The sequence below is a fragment of the Canis lupus genome, chromosome 13, assembly GCF_048164855.1.
Source record: "Canis lupus baileyi chromosome 13, mCanLup2.hap1, whole genome shotgun sequence".
NCBI lineage: Eukaryota > Metazoa > Chordata > Mammalia > Carnivora > Canidae > Canis > Canis lupus.
In genome coordinates this window covers 50,817,412-50,843,417 of record NC_132850.1, presented here as the reverse complement: position 1 = coordinate 50,843,417, position 26,006 = coordinate 50,817,412, and the positions used below count along the sequence as shown (strand labels likewise).

General features: G+C 39.1%; 1 protein-coding gene across 12 annotated transcripts in view; it reads right to left on the bottom strand.

Annotated features, from left to right (window-relative positions):
• Nucleotides 1-26,006, bottom strand: part of FHIP1A (FHF complex subunit HOOK interacting protein 1A) — a 232,878-nt gene that overhangs the window by 71,385 nt on the left and 135,487 nt on the right. For all 12 annotated transcript variants that reach the window (XM_072773630.1, XM_072773627.1, XM_072773629.1 and 9 more), the window contains 2 exons: nt 19,632-19,863; nt 7,990-8,616 (listed from right to left, as the gene is read on the bottom strand). In XM_072773630.1, coding sequence (XP_072629731.1) covers nt 7,990-8,616; nt 19,632-19,736 — 732 coding nt within the window. In that variant the 5' untranslated portion in view covers nt 19,737-19,863. The remainder of the gene's footprint in view (nt 1-7,989; nt 8,617-19,631; nt 19,864-26,006) is intronic.

Below are 26,006 nucleotides of genomic sequence, written 5' to 3'. Positions count from 1 at the left end.
ACTACGTTAAAGTGCAGGAAATGAACAGTGAACAAGATGGTGCATTTATCTCTTTTTCAAAATCGGGGCATCTGTGGTCCCAGAGAAGAATGTCTCCTGTTTAAAGTATTTAACTCCTTGTCAATGCACCCAAACAAATCATTTTAATTCCAGTTTTGAATGTGACCCCAGTGAGTTGCCGGTTTATGAATGTGGAACCTCTGGCAAGAGAGAACAGAGACCGAGAGCTCTCCTTGCAGGGAAATCTAATCTTGATGTCACGTTTTAAAAATCAATTACATTTGCTAACTCATGCTAAATTAGCCGCAGTACAAAAGCTTTAATTCTGCATACTCCCGATTCCTGAACCACTTTGAGGCTTTGAAGATGAATTCATAAAGACAGGCTTAATTTGTCTGACTAAAAAGCTGGGAATAACTATTCAGTATATCAATATAATTACAGCAACATTAATTTTCAAATTACATACATCACTGACAGTAATTAAAAATAACACACACCTAATATTCACTTTTTTAAGAGAGTATTCTGAAAAGGGCACAGCTGAGATGCAAGCGGAAGCCTGCCTGTACAGAAGGACAGTGCCGTGTGACAGCTGGACACGGAGTCCTGCCTCTAAGAAAGCGGAGCTAGAGGATTGCCTGTGCTGTCCTCTTCTGGGCGGCAGAGAAACATGGAAGAAAAGAGTCTGCAGAATAAAGAGTATTACATAGTTTTGAGAACCTGATTATCAATTTTTATGGCTAAATATTTATATTGTCCTTCCCAAGACTCCGATGCTCAGAGTTGATCCATTCACCCAACCCACAAATATTTCTAGAACATCGACTGTGGACCTATGCAAGGCTGGTGCTGGGGAAAGAGCAGAGAACAAGTCACACCAGGTGAGCTGGACAAAAGAGCCGCTAAGCTAATAAAGACGACTGGGAGGCCCACTGCTCCATGGAGGGACACAGAGGGTGCTGCGGGCACAGGACAAGGAAAAAAGAGCGGCTGCAACAGGTTTGTGGATCATTTTTCCCAGCAGTTTAATGGCACAATGTATTTACTTTAAAAAAAACTTCATTTTGGGGGCACCTGGGTGGTTCAGTGGTTGAGCGTCTGCCTTCAGCTCAGGTCATGATCCCCTGCAGGGAGCCTGCTTCTCCCTCTGCCTGTGTCTCTGCCTCTTTCTCTCTCTCTCTCTCTCTCTCTCTCTCTCTCTCTCATGAATAAACAAAATCTTTAAGAAAGGAAAAGAACTTTGTTTTTAACCGAAATTTTTCAAAATATAGAGACACTGAACAGCTAGTTGAAAATAACACATCCATCCACTACTTTAGCCTTTTATTGATCCTGATCACAAAAAAAAGTAATTGTAAAACATTATATTTATTCCCTGCACATTAAGCATTAACTCAATATTTCCAATTTATCTTCTCTCAAGGGTCTCCTTAAAAGAAAACTAATCACCATATAAAACCATAAGGATAACAACAGTTCAAAACCACTTTCCTGACAGCAGATTTGTATGGTACTGGTTGAGGTCATGGATTTTAAAATCAGACTAACAGGGTTTCAAACCCAACTCTGCCCTTCACAGAGGTTTCTAGGGTTCAGTTTCTCCAGTGAGCTGATGCAAGAACAAAGAAAATAACACATGGACAGAGACGGGCATCATGGCTCACACACAGCAGTGTCTCCAGGGGAGGGAGGAAAGAGGACATGCACGGAGGGCTAAACACTTCAGGGAAGGTCCATCTTTAACTTGAAACATCTAATGGTACCCGGTTAATTTTAGCAAAAGAAAAAGATTTTCAGCAGATGGCTTTCGTCGGAAGCTAGCAGCAAAGCAGCTGGTGGGGATCATTTGATGCAACTCACCAAAATAAAAAAACCTCATAAATTCTGGGTATGGGATAAATAACTTTCTATCAATGGCTGTATACCTACAGGTTGCTCACTTAAATTTGCATTTCTTGATTTATTTATAGGCTGCTTTCTACTTTTGTCAACATGTTAACAAGTGATGGGGGCATAATCATCAATATTTGGCCAAAAAAATCCAAAGTGACAGGATCATATACAGTTGGCAATCATTTGTTGCGGTGAAATTGTTCCCCAGAGTATTCTCGATCTCCTTTTTTTCTCTCAGAAGAGCTGGTCTTGGCTGTAGAGGCAGCAAAACAAGGCCCTCCTATCAACTACACCAATGAAAGTTTCCAAAAGTGGTCCAGTCTCCAGAAGGAGTCATTACTCTTCCCAAAGCCTGATGCTAACACACTTTGACAACCATACTAATTAGAGAAAGCTTTTTGTCAATTGTGGTCCTTAGCTGGATAGCTAACAGAGTACACTTTTATCTTCAACATAAAGAGTTCTTTTTTTTTTTTTTAATTATGTTGTCAGATGTAATTATAGAAAACTGGGTACAAATGAGATTATAGGATCTATCCTAAGGGGCAACTTACCACAAGGAATCTCTGTGTTCCATTCTAGCAAATAAGGTCAGCTGGAGTTGTTGTTTTCCCTCCAATTTTAATGAACTGTATGGTGTTTTAAAACAGGTGTTTGTGTGTTTGTTTGTTTTTTTTTAATTTTTATTTATTTATGATAGTCACAGAGAGAGAGAGAGAGAGAGGCAGAGACATAGGCAGAGGGAGAAGCAGGCTCCGTGCACCGGGAGCCCGATGTGGGACTCGATCCCGGGTCTCCAGGATCGCGCCCTGGGCCAAAGGCAGGCGCCAAACCGCTGCGCCACCCAGGGACCCCCTGTGTGTTTGTTTTTAAGTAGGCTCCACACCCAGCATGGAGCCCAATGCAGTGGCTTGAACCCTGAGATCACAACCTGAGCTGAAACCAAGAGTCTGATGCTTAACTGACTGAGCCTCCCAGGTGCCCCTAAAACACATTTTTATAAAAGCAACAATTACTCAGTGAAATCTGCTTATAGCACAATAAATGGATATCCTAACATTAAAAACATGCTCCATTCTGCTAATACATTTAAATTTTGATGTATGAAACATATAAAACAGAATAGAAAACCTCTGAGATTTAATAGATTTTAATAATTTGCCATAATTTCTTTGGAGCACTCTTTTTTTCCAAAAAAAATAAAAGCACATTACAAATAGAGCTAAACCCTTCTCCAATCCCATTACCATCTCTTCTCCTTCCTTCATTGACCTTAGTGCATATTATTCCTGTGCATGGTTTTGTACTTTTGCTGTATACATATGTATCCAAAAAAAAAAAAAACAGTATACACTAAGATTTTGTGAGTTAAAACTATATGTAAATTTATATAAATACTAATATACTGTATGAAACCTTTTGCTACTTTTTCTATTCAACATGTTTTTAGATTATTGGTGTTCACAGATGTAGATGTAGTTACATGCTAATTAATACATGTGATAATTCATTGGGGTTTTTTTTTTAAGGTTTTATTTACTTATTTATGAGAGAGAGAGAGAGAGAGAGAGAGAGAGAGGCGCAGAGGCATAGGCAGAGAGAGAAGCAGGCTCCATGCAGGAAGCCTGATGTGGGACTTGATCCTGGGACTTCAGGATCATGCCCTGGGCTGAAGGCAGGTGCTCAACCACTGAGCCACCCAGGCATCCCTGATAATTCATTTTGAATCCTGAGTAGTTATTCCACTGGTATAGAATGAGCTAGTTCATATATCTTTAATATATTTCTATTCTGCTCTTCCTCAAATCACTATTCTATTGAATCTTTTTGTGTGTACCCTTGTAAACATGTGCCAAATTTCCCTAGAGCAAACATCTAGAAATGAAGATGCAGGATCATATTCCATTGTATTAAAAATTGCCAACTATCATAGCTTTCCTGAGTTATCATACCACTTTATATACTCAAGAGTTCCTGTTTTTCCTTGCCCTTGACAACTATTGGTGTTATCAGAGACCCAACAGTTAGCCACCCTGATGAGCATTATCTGGTTTCCCACTGTGGGTTCAATCTGCACTTCCCAATCTAGCAAAGATGAGCACATTTTCATGTTTATTGGCTTTGGGCGTCTTCTGGGAATTGTCCATTCTTATCCTTTGCCCGGTTTTCTAATGGGTTGCTTCATCATTAGCTTATTAATTTGCAGCATTACAAATAGTTCTATGTACTTTGGGTACCAACCATTTATAGTTATGTGTATTGCAACTATCTTCTCCCAATCCATGTTTCTGTTCTTAATTCCAGTCATTTCTTCATGGTTCATGTGTTATAGGATACCTTGATATTTTATTACCAATGTACAAAGCGGTGGTTAGCACATGGGTCCTTGGGCCAGGCTGCCCAGGTTCAGATCCTGATTTTATCTCTTACTAGCCATGTGCCCTTGTATAGATTTACTCAATATCACTGTGCCTCAATTTCTTTATCTATGAAAAGGGTATAACACTCATACCTACAGTTGTGAGGATGAGATGATTTATTACAGGTAAAGCACTAAGAATGGTATCAGGCATATAGTACATTCTCAACAAATATATTACTATTACTACTATTCATAATTATCTGTTATTCCTGGTCTTTTACATACATTTATATGACTTTTAGCATTGATTTGTCGTGTTTCATGAAGAAACCTATTGGGATTTTGATTTAATTCACATTAACACCTTATAAATTACACCTTACAACTGCAAAGGGAAAATGGTATCTTTACGTGGAGAGATATAGTGGTCATCAGCTAAACCAATCAGGTGAGCAAGTGGAGCATCACAAAAGTGAGACAAGCTAACAGCATCACATAATGCTCATAATGAAGTGTACCACGTCACCTGTAAAATAGTCTTACAAACTCAAACCTGAATTTAATCAAGTGCTTAAACCAAGTTTCCAATTTGCAGGATATACCAGGGGTAGAGACAAGTAAAACCACATCAGAAGCAAACCCAGAGTAGGTGGGGCATTTGACAAGATAATAGCTGCTTTGTTAAAAAGTTAGTGCCATGGAGGAAGAAAGTGGCAGGCTGTTATAGATCAATAGTTACTTAGAGATTTGATAGTCAGAAACGTACCTTGTATTGGACTATGGTTTGGAAAAAAAAAAACTAAAAATCACTAGGGGCACGACTGAGAAACTAGATATTAGATCATATTACGAATTATTATGTAATTTTCTGGGGTGTAATAATGGTATGATTATGTAGGAGTGTTCTTGTTTGTAAGAGACACATACTGAAGTACTTGATGTCTATGACTTAATTCCAAATGTCTGTATCTTCACTTCAAATGGTACAGCACCAACAAAAAGCGTAGATGATAAACACAAATAGTAACAATCTTGAATGTTAGTGGTGGGTATATGGTATTCATTTCAGTATTCTTCCAAGTTTTCTGTATGTTACTTTTTCTCTCCCATAATAAAAAGTTGTAAAACATATATGGCATTAACTTTATGGACTGATCTGCAGGGAAGTGTCATCCACACGATACCTATAAACTAAACAGCTTTCCATTCATTTAGGTCTTCTTTCATGCCCCTCAGTAAGATTTTATAACTTCCTCTGTAAAGGTCTTTCATATATTTGTTAGATTTATTCAAGATACCTTAGAATTGTGTTGCCTTTGTAAATGACATCTTTTCTAATTGCCTTTTGCATACTGAGCAGGAGAACCACCCGAATGTTTTGATGATTTATTTCGACACCTGCACTCCTTTAACAGAACTATCCAAAACAATTCAAATAAGCCCAAACTCAAACCTCTGTAGAGCTCCCTAACAAAACTGATTTTAGTAAGCTTCTGCCTCCACAGCATTGCTCATATTCAGCCCCTTCCTTCCATTCTCATCTCTATCACTCTTGTTTCTAGACCCTAATGTAACTCCTGACCCCCTGGGCGTCTCCCCATCGTGAGCAAACTCACCCATCCTACACAGTCAGATTCAACTCCTAAAAGAATCCTGGTTCTACTGTGTTATGGCTTAAGTTTCTTCAAGAGCTCTCTGCAGTGGATATAGCAAGTATAGTAGGCAGACTAGTGCTCCCCCCCCCCCCCCACACACACACTGTCTGTTCCTAATCCCTGAACCTGTGAATATGTTAGGTTACATGGCAAAGGGGAATTAAAGTTGCCTGTCAGCTGACCATTAAATAAGGAGATTATCCCAGATGATCCAGGTAAACCCAATGTGATCACAAGGGTCCTTAAAAGTGGAAGAGAGAGGCAATAGAGCACATTCAGGCAGAGGCGTGAGTACAAAAGGATGGTCAGAGAGTTGTCATACTGCTGATCATGGAAGGGGAGGAAGGGGCCATGAGTCCGGGCATGAGGGAGGCCTCTAGAAGCTGGAGAAGGCAAGGAGATGCACTCACCACGAGAGCCTCCAGAGAGGAGCACAGCATTGCTGATGTCTCGATTTCAGCTCAGTGAGACCTGAGGGACTTCTAACCTACTGTAAGATAATGAATCTGTCTTACATAAAGCCACCAGGTTTTGGTAATTTGTTGCAGCAGAAACAGAAAAGTAATACAGCAATGTACTCCAAAGATGCTTAGATTTAGCAAGAAGTCCCATTCTTACCTATGACATATTCTTGAAAAAGAAATCGTAAGAAAGTGCACTATTGAAGGCAATAAGAAAGGGACATTTAATACGCTGGCCCAGATGAAGGGGATCAACTCTTTACTTCCCATCTATCAATCTTTGTACAATTTCTAATTCCACTCATCAGAACCCAGAAGAGGCACACGGTACCCAGAATTTCTTCACTGAAGTTCTAGTTTTCAAAATTTTTACCCATTTGTTTGCTCCCAAATAAATATTCACCAGCAAAAATAAGAATTTAGTAGCATAAAGAAGATTACTGCTTTTGAACCTCAAACCAAACACAGTGCATTATTAACTAGAGTTGCTATTAGCATTTTGGGCAAGTCAGTTTTTTACTGTGCAAGAATGTTCCACAAATTATCAGACATGAAGCATCCCTGGCCCCTACACACTAAATGCCAGTTGACCTCCCTCCCCAGCCACCTCATGTCCCTATGATAGCAAAGCGTGCCCCAAAGACATTCCTCATTGCCCTCTCCCCTGGTCAAGAACCACCCATAAAATAATAAATAAAATAAAATAAATAAAATAAAATAAATAAATAAATAAAATAAAATAAAACAAAACAAAACATATAGCATTCATTAATAATGAATCTAATCTACTTATGGCAACTTGCCTGGCCTGTTCCAATAAAATTCATTAATGGTTTTACTATTCCAGCAGAATCAGGCATACTTAAGACAATATAGTTTATCAAGAAGTGTAATGAGGTGACCCGTAGAAAGAACAGACAATGGAAATAGACCAGAAGTGTTCACTGAGCTGGGAACACAGAAAGAGCTGTTGCCCAACATCTCCGACAAACACTGACTACAAAAAAAATAATCAGAGTCCTAAAGAATCTTCAGGGTCCCAGACCTGTGACTGTGGTTGGACCAGTGCAACATCTGCAAAGGATCTCATACTTTCCTTCTCACCATGCCGATGAGCAGATTCCTGCTCCCTCAAACTGTAAATACATATTTATTTTTAAAAATAAAACCAGCACATTGTATCTACAATTATGGTCATTATCCTGCTGAGAAACAAATTAATTTGTGAAACGAGCTGAGCAGGCTCACTACACGCCACAATTCTATGGTGCGAAATCAACTTGAAAAGCTAAGAATATAGAAAGTGGAGGTCTTACCAGTCACTCAGGATGTGCTCTTATAAAAAAACTAAAATAGTTCCTAACTCAACAGAAATGACACAAGAAATGGCAACACATATAGTTTCCTCTTGGCTTGTTTTGAGCTGACAATGCTCAGCCAAATAGCATCTCAACTTAAGATTTCTCTGCTCCCTCCAAAAGATTTCCTCCAAGCATCTTTCCTTAGAAGGTGCCAAGTACAACTTGCTGAAAAGAAAGGAATTAAAAAAAAAAATTTACCAGTAGCACAGTAGAGGAATAAAGTAGGTGGCAGGCACCCAATGAGAGGGACTTACTGGACAAAAGTAGGTGTTCTCCACGATGTGACGGGCCACCATGTTGTTCTCAGCAGACAGAGACATGATGAACAGCAAAGCATCTCGGGCCTGCTGCCCTACTGTCCCCTCTCGGTGAATGAAGGGAATCAGAAGGGAGAAGATGAGGAAGTTGGCTGCCCCTTGGTCCTCACTAGTGTGGAAGAAGAGTTCCAGAATTGATGGATCTTTGGCCAGGATGGAACAAAGCTGGTTGAGCAGGACAACCAACTTCCCCTCCACAGCAGGGGTGGTTGTTCCCGAACAAGAGCTCAGCAACATCATCAGGGGCTTTAGGATGGGTTTGTGGTGCAGCAGAGGCTGGTGTGACTGCGTGACCAACATCTCATACATCTTTAGCTGCTCCATTTTAGTCTCGTCGGTAAATTCCCTCCGCAAACTCCAAAGGAAGAGTTTCTCCATGATGTTCTCTGAGACAACAAACTCCAGAATTGGCCCCATCGCAGCATCCTTGGCTTGCTCTTCAATGAGCAAGAAGAGCATGTGTTCTACATAATTCTGTACAGCACTGGCCTCATCTGGAGGGATGGATCCATATTTTGCCTGGGTGTTCTTCAAGGGGTCATGCTTCTCTAAGATCTTCACAACCTGTAACCAATTCCAACATCTGTCATCTATCTATTGTTTACCATAATTACAAAAACACACCACCACTGACTTGTCATACCTTCATGGAAAATGCAGAAGCCATGGCCACAGTAAGGTAAATAATGAAGGGGCACCTGGATGGTTCAGTTAAGCATCTGACTTCAGCTCAGGTCATGATCCCAGGGTTGAGCCCTGCATTGGGCTCCTGCTCGGCAGGGTGTCTGCTGGTTCCTCTCCCTCTGCCCCTCCCCCCTGCTCGTGGTCTTTCACACTCTCTCTCAAATAAATAAATAAAATTTTAAAAGAGAAAAGATAAATATGAACGCTGTGTGTCTCTCTCATGAGAATAAAATGAAGCAGTTAAACTACAGAAAGCATATGTTTGAAGGTGCTCATTTAGAAAAGTTATCAATTTTGGCAATCTAAATGTCAAAGATGATAGTATGGTTATAAAAATTAAGCTACATCCATTCATAAGCTTTTATTATTATGAGAACTATTGAGCAAAATGAAAAATTGTGATACAATAGATGAAAAGTTATTTATATATTTTTAGATCCATCATTACCAACTATGTCAATAGTCATTTTTGCATTCAAAATCATGACAAGTCCTCATTTCTTTTTCTGAACTGTCAAGAATATAATATTGCTTTTTAATTTTAAAATACATGAAGTAAGTAAGACTGCCTGTGCATGTTCTTCTACAAACAGAGTTGATTCGGAGGTTCCAACAGGGAAACACAGCTCTTCACATGCCCTCGACAGAACATTCCTCCCTCCTCTACTTGGATGGGCACCCTCTTCCACCAACCATGCAAGTTTAGGAAGGATGAAAGGAAACTGATGAACAACAGACACATACCTAGCAGAATCAACCCTAGCCTATGGCATATGCTGCAACTAAAAAAAAAAATAATTAAAAAAAATTTTTTAAATGAAGATTTTGAACCTTGTGTTGTTTGAAACCAGAAAAAGCTCTGAGATGACTAATTACAAAATAAATCCCTAACATAGCAAGTTTCTGTTTGAGGCGATAAAAAAGTTTTGGAAACAGTGGTGATGGTTGCACAACACTGTAAATGTAGTTAATGGCATTGAACTGTACATTTAGAAAAGGCTATGATGGCAATCTTTGTTATACATGTTTTACCACCAAAAGCAAAAATCGACTGATGGTAAAATATAAGTAAAGCTCCAATTAGGTCATGTGACAGCCCTGGTGTTTCTCTCCCTTACCACTGCTGGCTAATGAATGCTTCCTACCTCTCTCCACCTGTCAAGACTTACTTCTACTTTGGGACCTAGAAATTAAAAGAATTCTTTTATCCTTGGGATGCCTGGGTGGCTCAGCGGTTAAAGCATCTGCCTTCGGCTCAGGGCATGATCCTGGAGATCCAGGATCGAGTCCCGCATCGGGTTCCCTGCATGGAGCCTGCTTCTGTCTCTGCCCCCCTCTCTCTCTCTCTCTCTCTCTATGTCTATCATGAATGAATAAATAAATAAATCTTAAAAAAAAAAGAAGAATTCTTTTATCCCAACTCCCATGTAACTGTCTGACTTGGAATTTTTATGATAATATCCCACTCAATCTACTTCCTTTAAAATGTATACACATAATTTTTAGACAACCCAAAGCCTTATCAATGACTTTATCTTTGTTCCCTTCTGCCTTCCTAAACTGCATGCTATGGGGATTATGTTTGTCTTTTGCAGTACCCTCCTGACCCAGTTCTATAACATGCTGTTACATGTTCTATATTTAGGTTAAAGAATTTTTGCAAGTCACTGGGGAAGCTGGCAAAGATACAATGCTATGTCAGCATGCATGAGCAATGAGAAAAATTTATTTCTCGGGGAAAGGTTTAAGTTTTTCCCCTGTCAGAAACAAGGCAATGGAGCCTTTACAGACCAGGCAAGTGTATCCTTACAGAATGACTAGATCTCTACAGAATCTGTAATCTCTATCAACCTCCATTATAAAATTAATAATGCTATCACAAAGGAAAAAAAATCATTCCAACACCTGACTTGACATTTGCAATGAGAAAGGCCTTCAGTTAGCAGCTACCCGGGTGGTACATAGCTCAGTGAGTGGTGTCCTTGGTGTCTTCACTGGATGTCCCCTCTCCTTTGCAGTATGCCAGACTCCAGAATCCCACACCCCACACCCCCAGCCTCCCCCAACCTCCCAGAAGTCCTCCAGAATTCCTCTGAGGCCTGACGACCTCACTGGCAGAAATGCTAGGGCCTGGCTGGTCTTTCCCTCTGCTCTGGCCTTGCCAACTTCACACGGCACACGACCACAGTACTGCACTTGTCCAAAAGGGGTCTCCACCTCGACATGTATGTTTTCCAGCCCCAAAAGCTCTGACTTTAGGGCTCCACATTCTCAAGAATAAATTAGCAACACACTTTGTTGGTTCTATAATTTCAAAGTCCACATATTGAGTTTAGTTATGAGAGCTATCTATACAGGTGGGCCTCGGGGTAGAAATGTAATTATACTTCTCATGTGCTCAGACTGTCTAAACTGTCTAGAATTGAAACTGTGCTTTATACACTGTTGGTGGTGGGGCAAATTAGCTCAATCCTTCTGGAAAACAATTTGGCAATATCCAACAGAAGCCATAAAATTGTTACTGCCCTTTGACTTGTTAAGCTCACTTTGGGGAAAATGCCCCAAGGAAATGATCCAAAAATAATTTGTTAAGAAATGTTCATGTCAATGATATTTTCAATAATTAAAAAATAAAAATACCATTGACCCAATCAACAATAAGAGAATTATTATCAAAATATTATATCACCCTACAATAAAGCTATTAAAAATAAACACTAAGTGAATCATTACTAAATTATTACATGCAAATGTATATATGAAATCGTTTAAGTTAAAAACTAATATACTGACTGACAAATAGACACATGATCAGGAGTGAGTCTAGAAAAGATATAAATGGGATTTTATAGTTAAGTAGTTCTTCCCCCGTAAATTGATCTAATTTCATAATATAAATAAAAATAAAAGTAGACAAAGTAATCTTGTACTAATGTCTTTTACTGAGTTAAAAATAATTGACATCTAATTCGCTGAAATTCCTAAGCCATATAAATTTACACGTGTGTATACGTACCTGTACTACATGCATGCCTCCAAGTATTTCTTACATATCTAAATGTGTGTAAGCAATATATGGAAAATCTATGTACATGGGCACAAAGTACATTCTTCTCAAAATTTATTGTCATTTATATTAATTTTCAACCATATTCCTTTGCAAACAGACCTACTTTTTTGTTGTTATGAAAAATCTTTTTAAAAGAGAACAGAGGTTTTTATACAGAATGCAAGCAATTTAGCCACTGTTAAATTGAAGCATCTTTGCCCTCTTTATAGTTGTAAGCTCCTCTACACCACCTCATGGGCCAATGGGCAGAGAAAGGTGAGAACAGAGCTGTAATAACCCACAGAGGCAGAAGGTTTGTTGATCTTCTGGAATGGAGCGGACATAGTAAGAGCCCTCACTCATTCGCAACCCTGGCCGGGCGGTGTCACTGCCTGGAAGAGGGTGTGTTACAGCAAGGCCTGTGAGTCAGGGAATCCACAGCTCAGCACAACGCTAATTAGCCTGCTGACACATATCCTTAACCTCTCTCCTTGGGTGTCAGGACTCGCCCAGGCCACCTCCCCTTCCCTTCCCGACAGACACACCCACGACCTGCTTTTACGAGTGGGCTCTCGGGGCCCATACCCAGGGCCTGGTGCCCAACCTGACAGGGAACGCCTAAGAAGCTTCTTGGCTAGAGCACACTATGCACTGAAACGCCAAAGACCCTCTGACGTCCCAAGTGTGCTGCACAGTGATGGATTCCTGATGTGACCTGGACTTTTCCTTACTCTTTCCTTTAGTGCTGTCATCTCACATCACTTCCACCAAACCCCAATATTCCTGTGTCCTGACTTCTCCCTGCTGCCTACTTTCACCCGTTTATCTACTCAGATCTCCCAGTACTATGGACCTATGGTCCCATGCTGCTCCCCGTGGCTTCCCCAGGCCAAGCACATTCCCCTGAGTATCCTCTAACTTAGGCTTCCAACCTTGCCACAGCTCTCCCAGCCCTGGCTTCTTAGCTGTATACTGTCTCAGGGATTCAGTTCAGGGTAAAAAAAATACCACTAAAGAAGCTGGAGAGACCCAAGGACAGACGAGAGGGAAAGCAAGCAAAACATGCTGTGCAAAGATTTCCTTTACAAGTTCACTTCTTTAGGTTGAAGATGCTATTTAATAAAGCAATCAGTCCCTGATAAAGCCCAAGCCCATTAAGAAAGCCAGCTAAGATTGGAAATAGCATTCTAAATGTTTCACCAATCATAGCTAGGCATTTGTTGGTCTATAAACTTTAATAAATACCAGCTGGTATATATATGTGTGTGTGTGTGTGTGTGTGTGTGAATCATGAGCTTGGATCACATAGATCCTCACATAAATGATCAAAATTCTAAAAAGTAACAAATACATTAAAAAAATCGACAGTGTGAACAATGGTACACAAATCATCATCTGACCAATACAGCTAAATTTTAACCTAACTTCAAAGTCATTTGCCTGGTAAGTATGAAGGTTATTAGGGGTAAATGAAATTAACAAAGAGCATATTTCTTTCATTAAGGATATCCTATCAATTACTTCTATCCTTAGCTCTAAAGATGGTTCCCATCAGTCAGTAATAACAGGCCTGAATTCCAAATATTCACAAATTCTAAATAGGAAGCTCAAAGCTTTCAGAATGAAAGATCCACATAATCACTCCTCCAGCTAACAAATGATTATTCTTCATGGTAAACACAAGTATTTACCTGTCAGATTAGCTTTGACTCCATCTTAATATTGTTTTATGTCTTACATACATGCATGTATTAAGAGATGATTACTTATGCCACTTTGGTTAGAGCCTAGTTATTTCAAGAAAGTCACATGAATACAACCCATACTTCAAAATCCTTTGGAATGCTAATTTAAAGTGGCACCGTGGAAAAAACCAAGTTACTAAGCAACATTTTCCATCACACAGGAGGAGGGCAGGCTTTTGCGATCTTAAGCCAATTTCCACTTAATGTACCAAATAACTACAACAAAAGTGAATTTCCATCCAGTCCTTGATCATCACTTAACAGCCATGTCTTTCAATGTGACACATTCCTGGTACACCTATTGCCCTGAGAGACATGTACTGAGTCATTTATTTTATATTAAGATAACAGCCCAATAATACACACATGTTTGTACAATTTGATTTATTTCAGCTCCTGTCCCAAACTCCAGAGGCATACCTCAATCTGGGACAAAACAGGGTAAAGTATCTATACACCATACGTCCTTGGGACCAAAGATGGTCTAGCACTAATGCAACAAAGAAACATGGTAGGACCGTCAATCAATAAAATAACACAATAAGCTAATTCTTCACTTATGTATGTTTTTTAAATTTAGGTATTAGGGAAAGGATTCGAAAGTAATGATCTATGTAATAATATTCCATTCCATGGCAAAAACAGACTTATCACTGAGCATACAGTGGGTGAGTTGCTGACATTTTCACATGTTCAACCACTTTAAAGTCCAACAGAAGCACAAGTTAATGCCTCGGCCCTCTAAAGAAACGTAGCTTTTGTTCTGCTTTACTGTCTACTGTCAAGTTTAGAGTACTTGAAAAGCTGAAACATAAATTTTTTAAATGTTAACAAACATCACTTGACTCAGATATTAAGATCAGGTTCTCTAATATTTCCCAACTCTTCATCTCTCAAAGACTTCATTTATTTCTATCATTTAGTCTATGACAAGGCAAAGAAAGACCAAAAGAATGAAGATGAATGGAAGAAGAAAACCGGTTTCACAGGGAACAGGTCAAAATGCACATCTCAAATCCATATATAAGTGCTCTACACTTCTTTAATAGAACCAGGCTACTTGAAGCTCTACACATGATACTATACTTAAAACACAGTACTTATTTTACATTATTATGGGAAGACATTTGACTTAACTGTTTTTCCTATCCCCATCCTCATCAAGAAGAAAAAGGCTACACTAGCTTTACTTCATCAACCACCATTACTCTAGTTGAGCTCTGAAATTTTCTTAGCTTAAAAATTGTATAACCACTTATTTTTGGAGGCTGAGGGTGGTGAGGAGCAGCTCTGGGCTACTGACTAACCAGAAGCATCCAGAAATATGCATTTACACTTGATTTTTTTTTTTAAGATTTATTTATTTTTATTTGAGTAGAGGGAAACGGCAACGAGAGAGAGAGAGAGAGAATCTCAAGCAGACTCCTCACTGAGCATGGAGCCCGAAACAGAGCTCCATCCCAGGACCCTGAGATCATGACCTGAACCAAAATCAAGAGTCAGATGCTTAACCAACTGAGCCACCCAGGCATCCCCCACTGATTTTACTTTTATCCCATCACCTCTGTCTTCCTGGCTCTAAGAGTAGACACCATTGAGTATATAACCAATACTGACTGATTCGATGTTTGAAAAGAGAGGACAGAGAATGAATAGAGCAAGGTCCGTGAAGCTTCACAAAGTACAACTCTGCCATTATGAAAAACAAGTGGTGGCTTAATTCACAAGGCAATATAGTTGAATATTTTTTTTAATTTATTTATTAGAGTGAGTAGAGGGGCAGAGGTAGAAGCAGACTCTCGGCTGAGCAGGGAGCCTAACTCAGGGCTCAATCCCAGGACACGGGGATCATGACCTGAGCCACAGGCCAGCCACTTAACCAAGTGAGCCACCCAGGTGCCCTAGTGGAATAGTTTATCTGGTGGACCAATCCTTCTTACTTCTTGCTCTCTCTTCCACTCAAAAGAAGCAAAGAAGCAAAGGCAAGGGATAAAAATGATGGTCCATGAGACTATAAACTATTCTTAGAGACTACTACAAAAATTAAACACACAGCCCCCCAAATCACACATCATTAAATCCAAGTCCAAAGATCTTATGAGAAAATTATAGAATGTTTTATTATTAGTGTACGCTCAAAGCTGTTTCCTATATCACCTAGCTCTTCTGAAGTTGTATTTCACCTTTGTTGTCTCTCAGTTCAACAATTTATTGAACATCTACAATAGGCTTACCTTATTCTTGGGACTGGAGATGTAGGTAAACTACAAATGGTCTCTGATCATGAGGAGCTTGAAATGACTTTGGGAAGAAGCTACTGTACATGTAATTTTAATAAAACATGGTTGGCATAACAGCAAAAGAGCACTCAGGATGCTGTTGGAGCTTAGAGTGGAAGCATCAAAGAGCATGGAAGGTACAAGGAAGGTTTCCTAAAAGAACTGATGTCCCCAAAGAGCTCTTAAGAGGGAGAGGCATTTAACCAGGGGGTAGGATATTCCAGGCAGGAAGAAGAGGAAATGCCTAAGGCAGAGAAGCCTGAAATAGCCTGACGCACACTGCCTAAGAGTGGGGGTGGTTAGGAACTCCAAGTAATGCTGCATCTCTAGAGACAAAATCAGAGACAAGGAGTGAAATGAGGTCAGACCATAATGACCCTGTGTGCCATCCTGGCCTGTAGGTGCCCTGAAATGTCCAACTAGAAAAATGATACGGGCAGAGAGCAACTTGCTGAGATGGCATCTCAGAAAGAGAGAGGAAGTATAGGCCAAGGGCTGCTTCCAATAGCCTGGATTCTCCAGGGTTGCCGTGAGGAATGTAACTATTCCTGAATGTCCACTAGAGAACCCTTCTGGAGATGTCATGAGATCACAGGACCCAGGGACCAATTTGGAAACTCAAGTGCAAGACTGGGCCATTTCAGGTCTCTGCACTGGCATGCCTCCCAAATCACAGACTGCCTTGGATGATGGCTGGTTGTGTAACAAGCTGTCCCTGACAGGCTGCAAGGTGTAGGTGGGCAAGCGGATATCCTCCTCCATCAAAGTTTGCTTTTTAAGTCAAGGTCTGGAACAGAAGCTACTAGTAAACAGTGGAACAAAACCTGTCAAATATATGTTAATTGTGCTGAATTTGTACTGAAGTACCCTAACAAACAGAAGAACTCAGATACCACAGACTTCTGTCGACTTCATTTTCCCTAATTTAACACATAAAAAGCATGGTGCTTGCCAGCTAATGGAACCCTTCAGTAAATACAATGCTGTCACTCAGTTCTGATGAGGCCACATCTCTTGCCAGCCTTACAGGTTTCCTTGGGTTGCCTCAGGGGAACCCAGGGGCTGTCCTCACAGGAGTCATAGGAGTTTATATCAGACTTTAGCTTACTTCCCAGTCATCTCAAGCGTTCTGCATGCACTCCCAGCCAGCACAACTCTCAGCAAAGTGCTAATGTATGAAACTCCCAAACAGTGAGTATCATTTATTCCTATCAACTGAAAGTCTCCTGCCTTACCTCTCACAGAGCCCTTTATCTCTGTTTTGCCCTGACTTTTCACCCTTTTTTGTACCACCAAAGAGCCAAAGCTGAGCATTTCTTCCCAGTACCCCTTCTCTAACATGTTCTTTTCATTTGTCATCAAAACCTTCCTTTCCTACAGTCAGGCTAGCAAAATCTCAGTTTCTCCACTTCCCAAGCCATTTTCACAGGTAATAGTCCTGTCCTTTGACTTAATTCCTGTAATCACTGCTATTCATTTTCTAATAATGTATCTCACCTTGTCATCCAAATTAGCATCATATATGCGTCAACATATGTCATCCATATATTCGTTAAAAGCCCATATCATGGCTACCTGTTTAGCCTACAATGATGTATCCATAGTTGGGGCTAGTAAATCTCCACTTAACAATAATTGTGTTGACATCCCCATGCATTTCTTTGAGCCATATTTTTATTCATAAAGGTAACAAAAAGGCCCTCAAGAGCCTTTCTTGGAAGTAGACAGAGGCTGCGGGCACTTTACAGATTTACTTAAAAGGAAAAGTCAAGTCTAAAGAGGTTAAGCTAGTTAAAGGAATGGTTGAAACAAGAGTAAGACCAGAGCGTCCCCATTTTACAAAAGGAAGCATTTAATAACTTAACACCATTCCCTCTGACAAAGTTATCCTTACCCTTAGCTCTACCTTTTTCTGTACTCAAAAAGGGTACCATGCTTCAGATAACCCAAAATGTTTGATAACGCTGAAATCATTCATATCAAATATGGGAATGAGTAATATGATTCTAGGACCAACATATACTCCTTCAGCAATGTGAAAGAATATTTACACATTCCTGAATTAAGACTCTCTAGCAGTACTCTAGCAGCTTGGAGAAAGCTTGCCCGGGATGGAATTTGACAGGGCAAATGATCCATCCACATAAAATCAAGAGGGTGATGATAGATCATGTCTTTGAAGAGTGGCACAGAATGCTAAATGGATCACATCACAGATCCTCCACCAGGAATGCTTACAATTTTTACACAATATTTTTTACACAAATACACGAAATGGGCCCAGAGACAAGACTATGTATTAGAATGATAGGCTTTTTCAGCCAAATGAAATTACTGAGGCTGGAAATATTCTCAATATAAAACATCTGTGCACTCCTACCATTTAAAAAAATGAGAGCAAATCATTATTAGATACATTTATAAATGTGCACATACTAATATGTGACCATATTATGTACTTTATAAAAACAAAATAGAAATTTTTCAAAGATAAAGTTAAAAATAGGCCTCCTAAAATACTCTTCCCACATCCAGTGGACTAACGGGCACATCCCTTAGGGTTCACAACCTCACTTGGAGTCGGCACGTTAAACTACTTATAAAAGTGCAAAGTCAAAGATAATTGCTCTATCTGGAAAACTCCTGAATTATTTTCCTCCCTTTGCTAAATCCAGAGCAAATCCATTAAGATTCTAATAGCAAAAAGTCAGAGAATGGGAAATGCATAAAAAATCTTGGAAGCTTTACACTAGTGACAAGAAGCTACAAAGTGTAAAAGACCCAGAAGCAGAATTGATTTTGTTTTTGATCTAAACTGTGTCCCCCATAATTGCTGTGATTTGCAGGCTCAGTGCTTTAACCCCTGTGCTGTTTCCGGCCACAGAAAGGAACTGGGTAGTCATTAAAAAACTGTCACATAAATAGCCACTTACCGGCTCACCTAGGGAGTGTAATGTTGGACAAGTAGTAAAGAAGACCAATTTTATTTATTTTACTACTTGTAAACTCCCTGAGGAAAGTAGTGAGCTGATAAATTTTCTAAACATTCAACCCTTAATTGTCTATACAAGCAGATCCGAGCTACAGAGAAGTCAAACTGAATGATCAAAAAACTTTTATAATCAGCTTTGTAATGAATTCAGATACTGCCAGGCATCCTCTTTCCTTAAATTACACAGAGACCACCAGCCCGAAAAACAGTAGAGCATAGAGGTCAAGTACACAAGTTGAGGGACCAAGGTCTACATACTTGCTTAGAAACTCACTGCCTATAGAACCTCAAGCAAGTTCCTCTACATCTATAATCTTCCATTCCCTCATCTATAAAATGAGGAAGCTAACACTAACGGGTTTGTGGAGAAGAGCAAATGACATAACGCTTTTGAAGTACTCAGCACAGCACTTGGTAAATATTTAATACATGTGTACTTTAGCACTGTTAGAGTGTAAGGACTAGATGGAAATCAGCAGGGAGGAGGGAAACAGTCTGTAATCACGGTCAAGTCTATTGCAGAGTGACGTAAAAGTCACTGTAAGGCCAATGGCTGTTCTTCCAAAAATACCTGAGGAATATGTATGTTCCCTAATTGCTTTGATGGAAACCATGGTTTTCAAACAGATATCTAATCTATGAAAGAAAAAAAAAAACAAAAACAAAAAAAAACAAGGAAAGTTGCCTTTCTTCCTACCTGCGAGAGTTCAGCTTCCTATATTTCTGGGAGGCCTAGACACCTATCACAGAGGTAGGAAACCCCTGGTTCAATGTGATAGAGGCCTCGAAGGCTACCTACACCAGCAAAAAAAGTGCAACTCATACATTACCTGCGCCCAGTGGTTTTTAAATACAATCATGCATGTTTCTGGGTCAACTCCCTGCAGGCTCACAGCCTGCTGGAATTTGTTCTCTGTAGTAACCGATGACATCATAAACCTTCGTAAATCAGTGCTTCTAAGTCATAGTTAATTTTCGGGAAAATTTGGCAAACAGTCACTGACTTTCAAGTATCATATAAGAAATGTAACTTCATCACATTTCACTGTCATCTTCTGAAACCTGTAATGACAATAACAAAAATGCATCTCATTATTAAATAGGACACTGGCCATTAAATTTAAATCAAAGCATAGACATTTTCAAAGTCCAACACAGAACAAAAATATCTACAAAATAGACATTTCTACCCAATCTATAGGCTCCCCTATTTTCTCTTACCTTGCTATTGAAAGTATAAAATAATGATGGTACCAAAACTACATGCATATATTAAACAATTATTGGGTTTATTTTCTCTACTACCTTCAACCACAAACCCCTAGATAATAATTCTAATCATTCAAATCTAATTTCTATAACTGAGCAAGAAACTATGTATGATACCATTGTCTGTGGAATTTAAAAATATCCAGAACAGGAAAGCCATTAGTTAATAGTGACAGAAATAAATACCCTGATGCAACCTGGGGTAGTTGTAAAATAGCACCCAAATTGGTAGGTCCAATATGATTGAATTTTTTTTAATCAATGGCTGTCATAATGGAATTGAAAGTATTCTCAGTCATTTCATAGCTATAAAACAAGTTAAATTTTCTGGCTTTTCTGAAAAATAATAGAATTCCAAGTAACCTTGACAAATCAGAGATAGAAATGATCCATCAAAAACAAGATAGTGCTTACTCAGAGTACAAGGTAGCACACCTACAAATGAAAAATTAATTATGTGGCTAAAATATGAAGAAAGTCTGACTACTGCAGAGCCAGTCGGGAGGAAAAAGACATGGAGGTCAGAGAGCATGATCCAGTTGTGTGGGGCTAACTCGCAGAGAGAAGCAGTAAGATGATGTCAGTATCTCACCAGTTTGATCGCCCCACAAAAAGGACTGGGTACAGTTCCAAATACTATTTTTTGGGTAAAGTGATTACACTATAATTATTAGTGCAATGGAAAACAAAATCCATGATTAAATTTCCAGACTTGTAGTGCCAACAAACAGCAACTTTCAACTGAGTAATACGAAGGATATTACAAGGAGAACACTGGTCAACTGTTCGTTCTACCAACAATAAAATGTGAGAAAGGGGGCTGGAGGCGAGGATTTGGGTTAGGCCTAGGGGTCAGGTTCTTTGTGAGGAGTGGAATTGAACACTAGAAAATAGTTAAGGAATATTCAAAACAAGTGCTTCTGTTGGGGGCAGGAGGCTAACCATTCAACATTCATATCTTGAAAAAAAAATGTATGGACATAAGAACAGAAAACTTGCTAGAGTTGATCATTCTGAGGAAAGGAAACATTGTTCAAGGAGAATGGAAGAGGATTAAAGTTTGCAGAAAGAAGAAGGCCTGTTTGAGGAAGGCGCACAGAAATTATATACCTGAGGGAAACAGCTTGTGTGTATCTTCTAGGACTACATTTTATTATTCAAATTAGTGAATTCTCCAACATGTAATTCCTATTAATACAAATTTGTTTTCTTTTTTTAATATTTTATTTATTTATTCATGAGAGACACAGAGAGAGAGAGAGGCAGAGACATAGGCAAAGGGAGAAGCAGGCTCCCTGCAGGGACTCGATCCCAGGACCCAGGATCACGAACTGATAGCCTCAACCACTGAGCTATCCAACTGCTCCAAATTTATTTTCAATAAGACATTGCCCACTGCCAACAATGCTCTTTGCCACTGAGAGGCATGTTTTATTGGGCCCATCTGGTATTTTAAAAACCAGGAGTGGCCTCCCTATACACACAGAGTACATGTCCCCACTCTTCCCTAGGATCCTAGTGTCAGCCTCTTCACCTCACTTTTGGTTACCAGGCTGGTCCTCAGAGGTAACAATTCAATGTCCAGACCTGTTTTAAGTGATAAGACATGAAAGAAGTTCTTATTCAACTCCCTCATTGTCTTAAACATAATATTTCTGTGAAAATGTCCTTTCTTCAGATGATGTAATGATAATAACAGGAAAATCAGAGCATTTTGGTTTATCCCAGAGGTTCGAAAAGTACAACTCCTTGAAACTCCTTCCAGCTCCAGGGTTCTCAGATTCATCTTCAAATATATGAGACGAACATTCAACATACCAACTGCTTCTAAATTGAAATTAGAAACATGCTCTCAAAGGTCTGTTAAGTTCATTCTCAAAGGGACTTTGCATGGAATCTTTTCAGATAGCAAGACTGCATTACAGATGAGATCAATATCTTAGCTAAAATCATAAACTACGAGTTAGTTTGGATGGAAATCAAAAGTAAGTCTCTTGATTCCCAGTCCAGAGTTCTTTCTAGAAATCTATATTCTCCTTTCTCCTGGCTGTAATCCCTGGCCCTATTCCCTTAAGGAAGCTCTCTCTTCTCTGAGAAAAGTGCATCTCACTTGGATGATGCTTATCCAATCATACTTTTGAAGCAGATGCCTGAAGACTCTAAACACAGGCAAGTCAAGCAAGCTACATTTAAGAAGGAAACACTATGCCAGAAGATTCTATAAATGAAAATACTTCCGAATACACCCAGAGACAAAAGAGCTGGATATTTCCACTCTCTTTCTCTCTTATTCCCATGATAGAATATTAAAGCACTAGCACTTCCCCAGGGCAATATAAAACTAAAAGCGAGAGATGGCTCCATATTTATGAGAGACATATAAGGGCGTATTTCCTCAAGCGCCAAGGTTTTCAATATATTTCTGCATTTGCCTATTCTTGGGCTTTACTCTTTTCCTTTTTGCATTTCTCCATTCCAAGTTTTTATTTAATTCTGAGAGCACAGCTAAAAGTCCCAAGTGAAGGATGTCTAGGTGGCTCAGTGGTTGGGCATCTGCCTTTGGCTCAGGTTGTGATCCCAGGGTCCTCGGACCGAGTCCCACATTGGGCTCCTTGCATGGAGCCGGCTTCTCCCTCTGCCTATGTCTCTGCCTCTCTCTCTCTCTGTCTCTCTAATGAATAAATAAATAAAATCTTTTTAAAAATTAAAAATTAAAAATTAAAAATAAATAAATAAAAGTCCCAAGAACAGAGCAGGACAAAACTTAGCAAAAAAGCCAGAAGTGGGTAAAAGAGGCTGAAGTCTCCAGAATGTGTGCTTGTATCATGAGTATGGCATTGCTGGATATCTCCCCACATTCTTGCTCTCTGCCCTCTCCAGCCTATCAGACCTGGCACTGAGACTGTGCAGAGGAACACTCTTGCCACAGATTCAGCTTGTTCTTCCTATAAATACCCACATGCACATCAACTCAAATTTCATGCCTGAGAAAGAGCTCTATAAACCATTCATAGTGATTTTTGTACTTCCTTCAAATGAACCACCAACACCAAAAAATACCCAAAGGACTCTTTGTCCAACAGTGGTTGCATGTGGTTTTGTGGCATGGTTGTTGAGTTTTTTGGGCATGGGATGAAGGTCAGCTATCAACATACATGCCTATACCAGCACAGACTCTACACTGCAAAGGCAGAACTGACTATATTATTTCCAAAGACATTATTGAGTAATTGAGTTTATATATGTCATTAATATTATGTACAAAAATATTTTTCATCAGTAAGGAAAGAAAAACGTTATTAAATCATTGTATGAGAGAGAGAAAACTGACAAAGAATTACATGTATTCTTATTTGCCTTTTTTGGAAGGTACATGATATCTTTTATTTGACTATGACAAAAAGCACAAGCATATGTTTCCATATCAGAGAGTTATAAAATATACTATATAATCATAAAAGCTTAGATTTTAGTCATCTATGTTATACCTCTTTCAACTGTAAAAATTCCTTCAATCTCATTTCCAAATAGAGAGACATCTTTATCTAATTTCAGCCTCCTTTGAAAACTACAATACTTAGGAAAGCTATAAATGTGTGAAAATCACATTTTCCCCCCTGAACTGCTAATGACTGTATTTTAATATACCCCTCTTTCACTGTCATACTGAAATTACAATGTAAACATTTTGGCATTTAATGATATATGATCTCATGCCATCCTTCCTTTATGTATTTAAATATAATATCCTCTAGTAATGGATTATAAAAAATTATTTAAGGGAAAGAAATGGTGGTCACCTTAAAGGGACACAGAGCCCAGGGAACACTTTTATTAAGGAAAAAGTGAGTATATTTGCAGGCCTAGTGAGAAGGAAACAATGTATGTGTGTGTGTGTGTGTGTGTGTGTGTGTGTGTGTGTATATATTTGTTGGTTTGTTTATTTTAGGTATTTTGATAGAGCAACAGGAGCAGAAGAAAGGCAACATCAACCACACAGCAATGAGAGGCCTAGAAATAAAAGAGAAGCCATGTGGAGTCTTTCCATAGCAAGTTGCCAAATCAGAAGCAATCTCCTGAACTTGATGAAAAGACAGGGCAGGCTCCCTTTCTATTTTTCTCCTTCTTCTCTCCTGTTTCTACGGTTGGTTTGTAGAAATGGTTAGAGAGATTGGGTGGATTTAAAGTGGGGAACAAAGGGCAAAGCCTAAGAGCTTTTAATTCAGTTGTCCAAGTGTGGAAGTCAGAAAACATCTAGTTGCCTCTTGGGGACCTGAGCTCTAAATGGGGAAATGGCCCCAGGATTCTAACCAGCTGTGAGACCTTGAATGAAAAACAGGGATCTTGGTTTGGAACCTCACTTAGGTGAGTTAAGACTACATGATGATTTCTTAGGTCTCCTCTAGCTCAAAAAGTTATTATTTTCTGTACTTTATTCCAACTGTTATGCTAACTGGGGAGGGGTAAGAAGACAAGCTTTGAAGAAGAATACTCATTGTACAAAAATTTTTGTAGGAATTCTAGTTATAAATGGATTCTATCTGTCTTCTTTGTAACAATTAAACCATATTTCACTCCAAGAACCCAAAGCACAAGAATCAACCATCTCTAATATAATTCACAGTTTGTTTGTGTTTTTCTTCCTGGGCAATTACCGGTCGAAGAACTCATTGTTTTATTTTTTTTTTTTAACTCATTGTTTTAGAATGCACTTTGGAATGCCCTGAATTGGCTGCTACTAAATACATAAAAAGTCTATTACTGTAAATGTGCTTATCATGTAAAATTCCATCTAGGGGTGAAGACTCTTCAAATATTGGGAACACCCGAAGAGAGGAAATTTGTGGCCTCAATTATAAGTAATAGCAGTAGGGGGAGGGGAATTCATTTTGGGTCAGGCTACCTCAGACAACCTCTACCTAGAGCCTAATAAAATCCTATTAAACCTAAATCCTCCCTTTGCTGTAATCCTCTGGCCCAGTTTCCTTCTCTCTCTCGCTCTCATATCACATAGCAATGCTGGACTGTGAAAAATAAAGCATCCAATATCTGACTCTCCCAGACCTTGTCTTAAGGCTCCCTCAACTTGCCATAGTTTTTGACTCTGGCTCATTCATTGATTACTGTCCATTATTCAGTAAAATACAATCGTGTTTTGTCCTACCAAGTTGCAGGTCACCAGTTAACACATAGAATGCACACAAAGAAAATTCTCTCCATACATACATTCCAAATAGCTTCAGACTTTAATAAATGCATACTTCAAACTAGTTATGAGACTGAAGAAACTGTCAATAATTCCTTGAAATAATTTCACCATGTTTTACATTTTAATTTCACTAGAACGGGCTGCCAACTAGGTCATACCAAAGTGCCATGAAACTGATAAGCAGAAAAAATGGAGAAGAAAAATTAAAATTAAAATTCATATTTATACCTGAAATTTGTTTGGGGACTTAATTTTTAAGGCTATTTAAGAAATGAAACCACTACTGGCAAGGATTTGGAATGTAAAAACTATACCTTTTGAAAATTATAGCAAGTGTTGAGACATCAGCTCACTGGTGACTGAACAGAAGTTTCTTGTACACATGGAGTGATTTGTTCAAACATGAGCATTTCTCTTTGCCAGGGCAATTTGAAATATGTTACACCATTAAATCTTCTCAACAATCTTGTGAACTATACTCTCTTCTTTAATAGATAAGGAAACTGAGTCACAAAGAGGTAAAGGAATTGGTCTACTCAAGGTTGTTAGTCACTATAGCCTTGGCAGTATGCACTACTTTGTTGAAAGCTATCAAGGGACAATTCAGTCAAGATTTCTGGCACAAAGCCCTAAAATTTAACTAAGGTAAATGCAGTAACAAGATGATCCGACAACTTCTATGGAACAATATTCTAAAGCAGAGATTTGGGATGAGTGCTCTGAATCA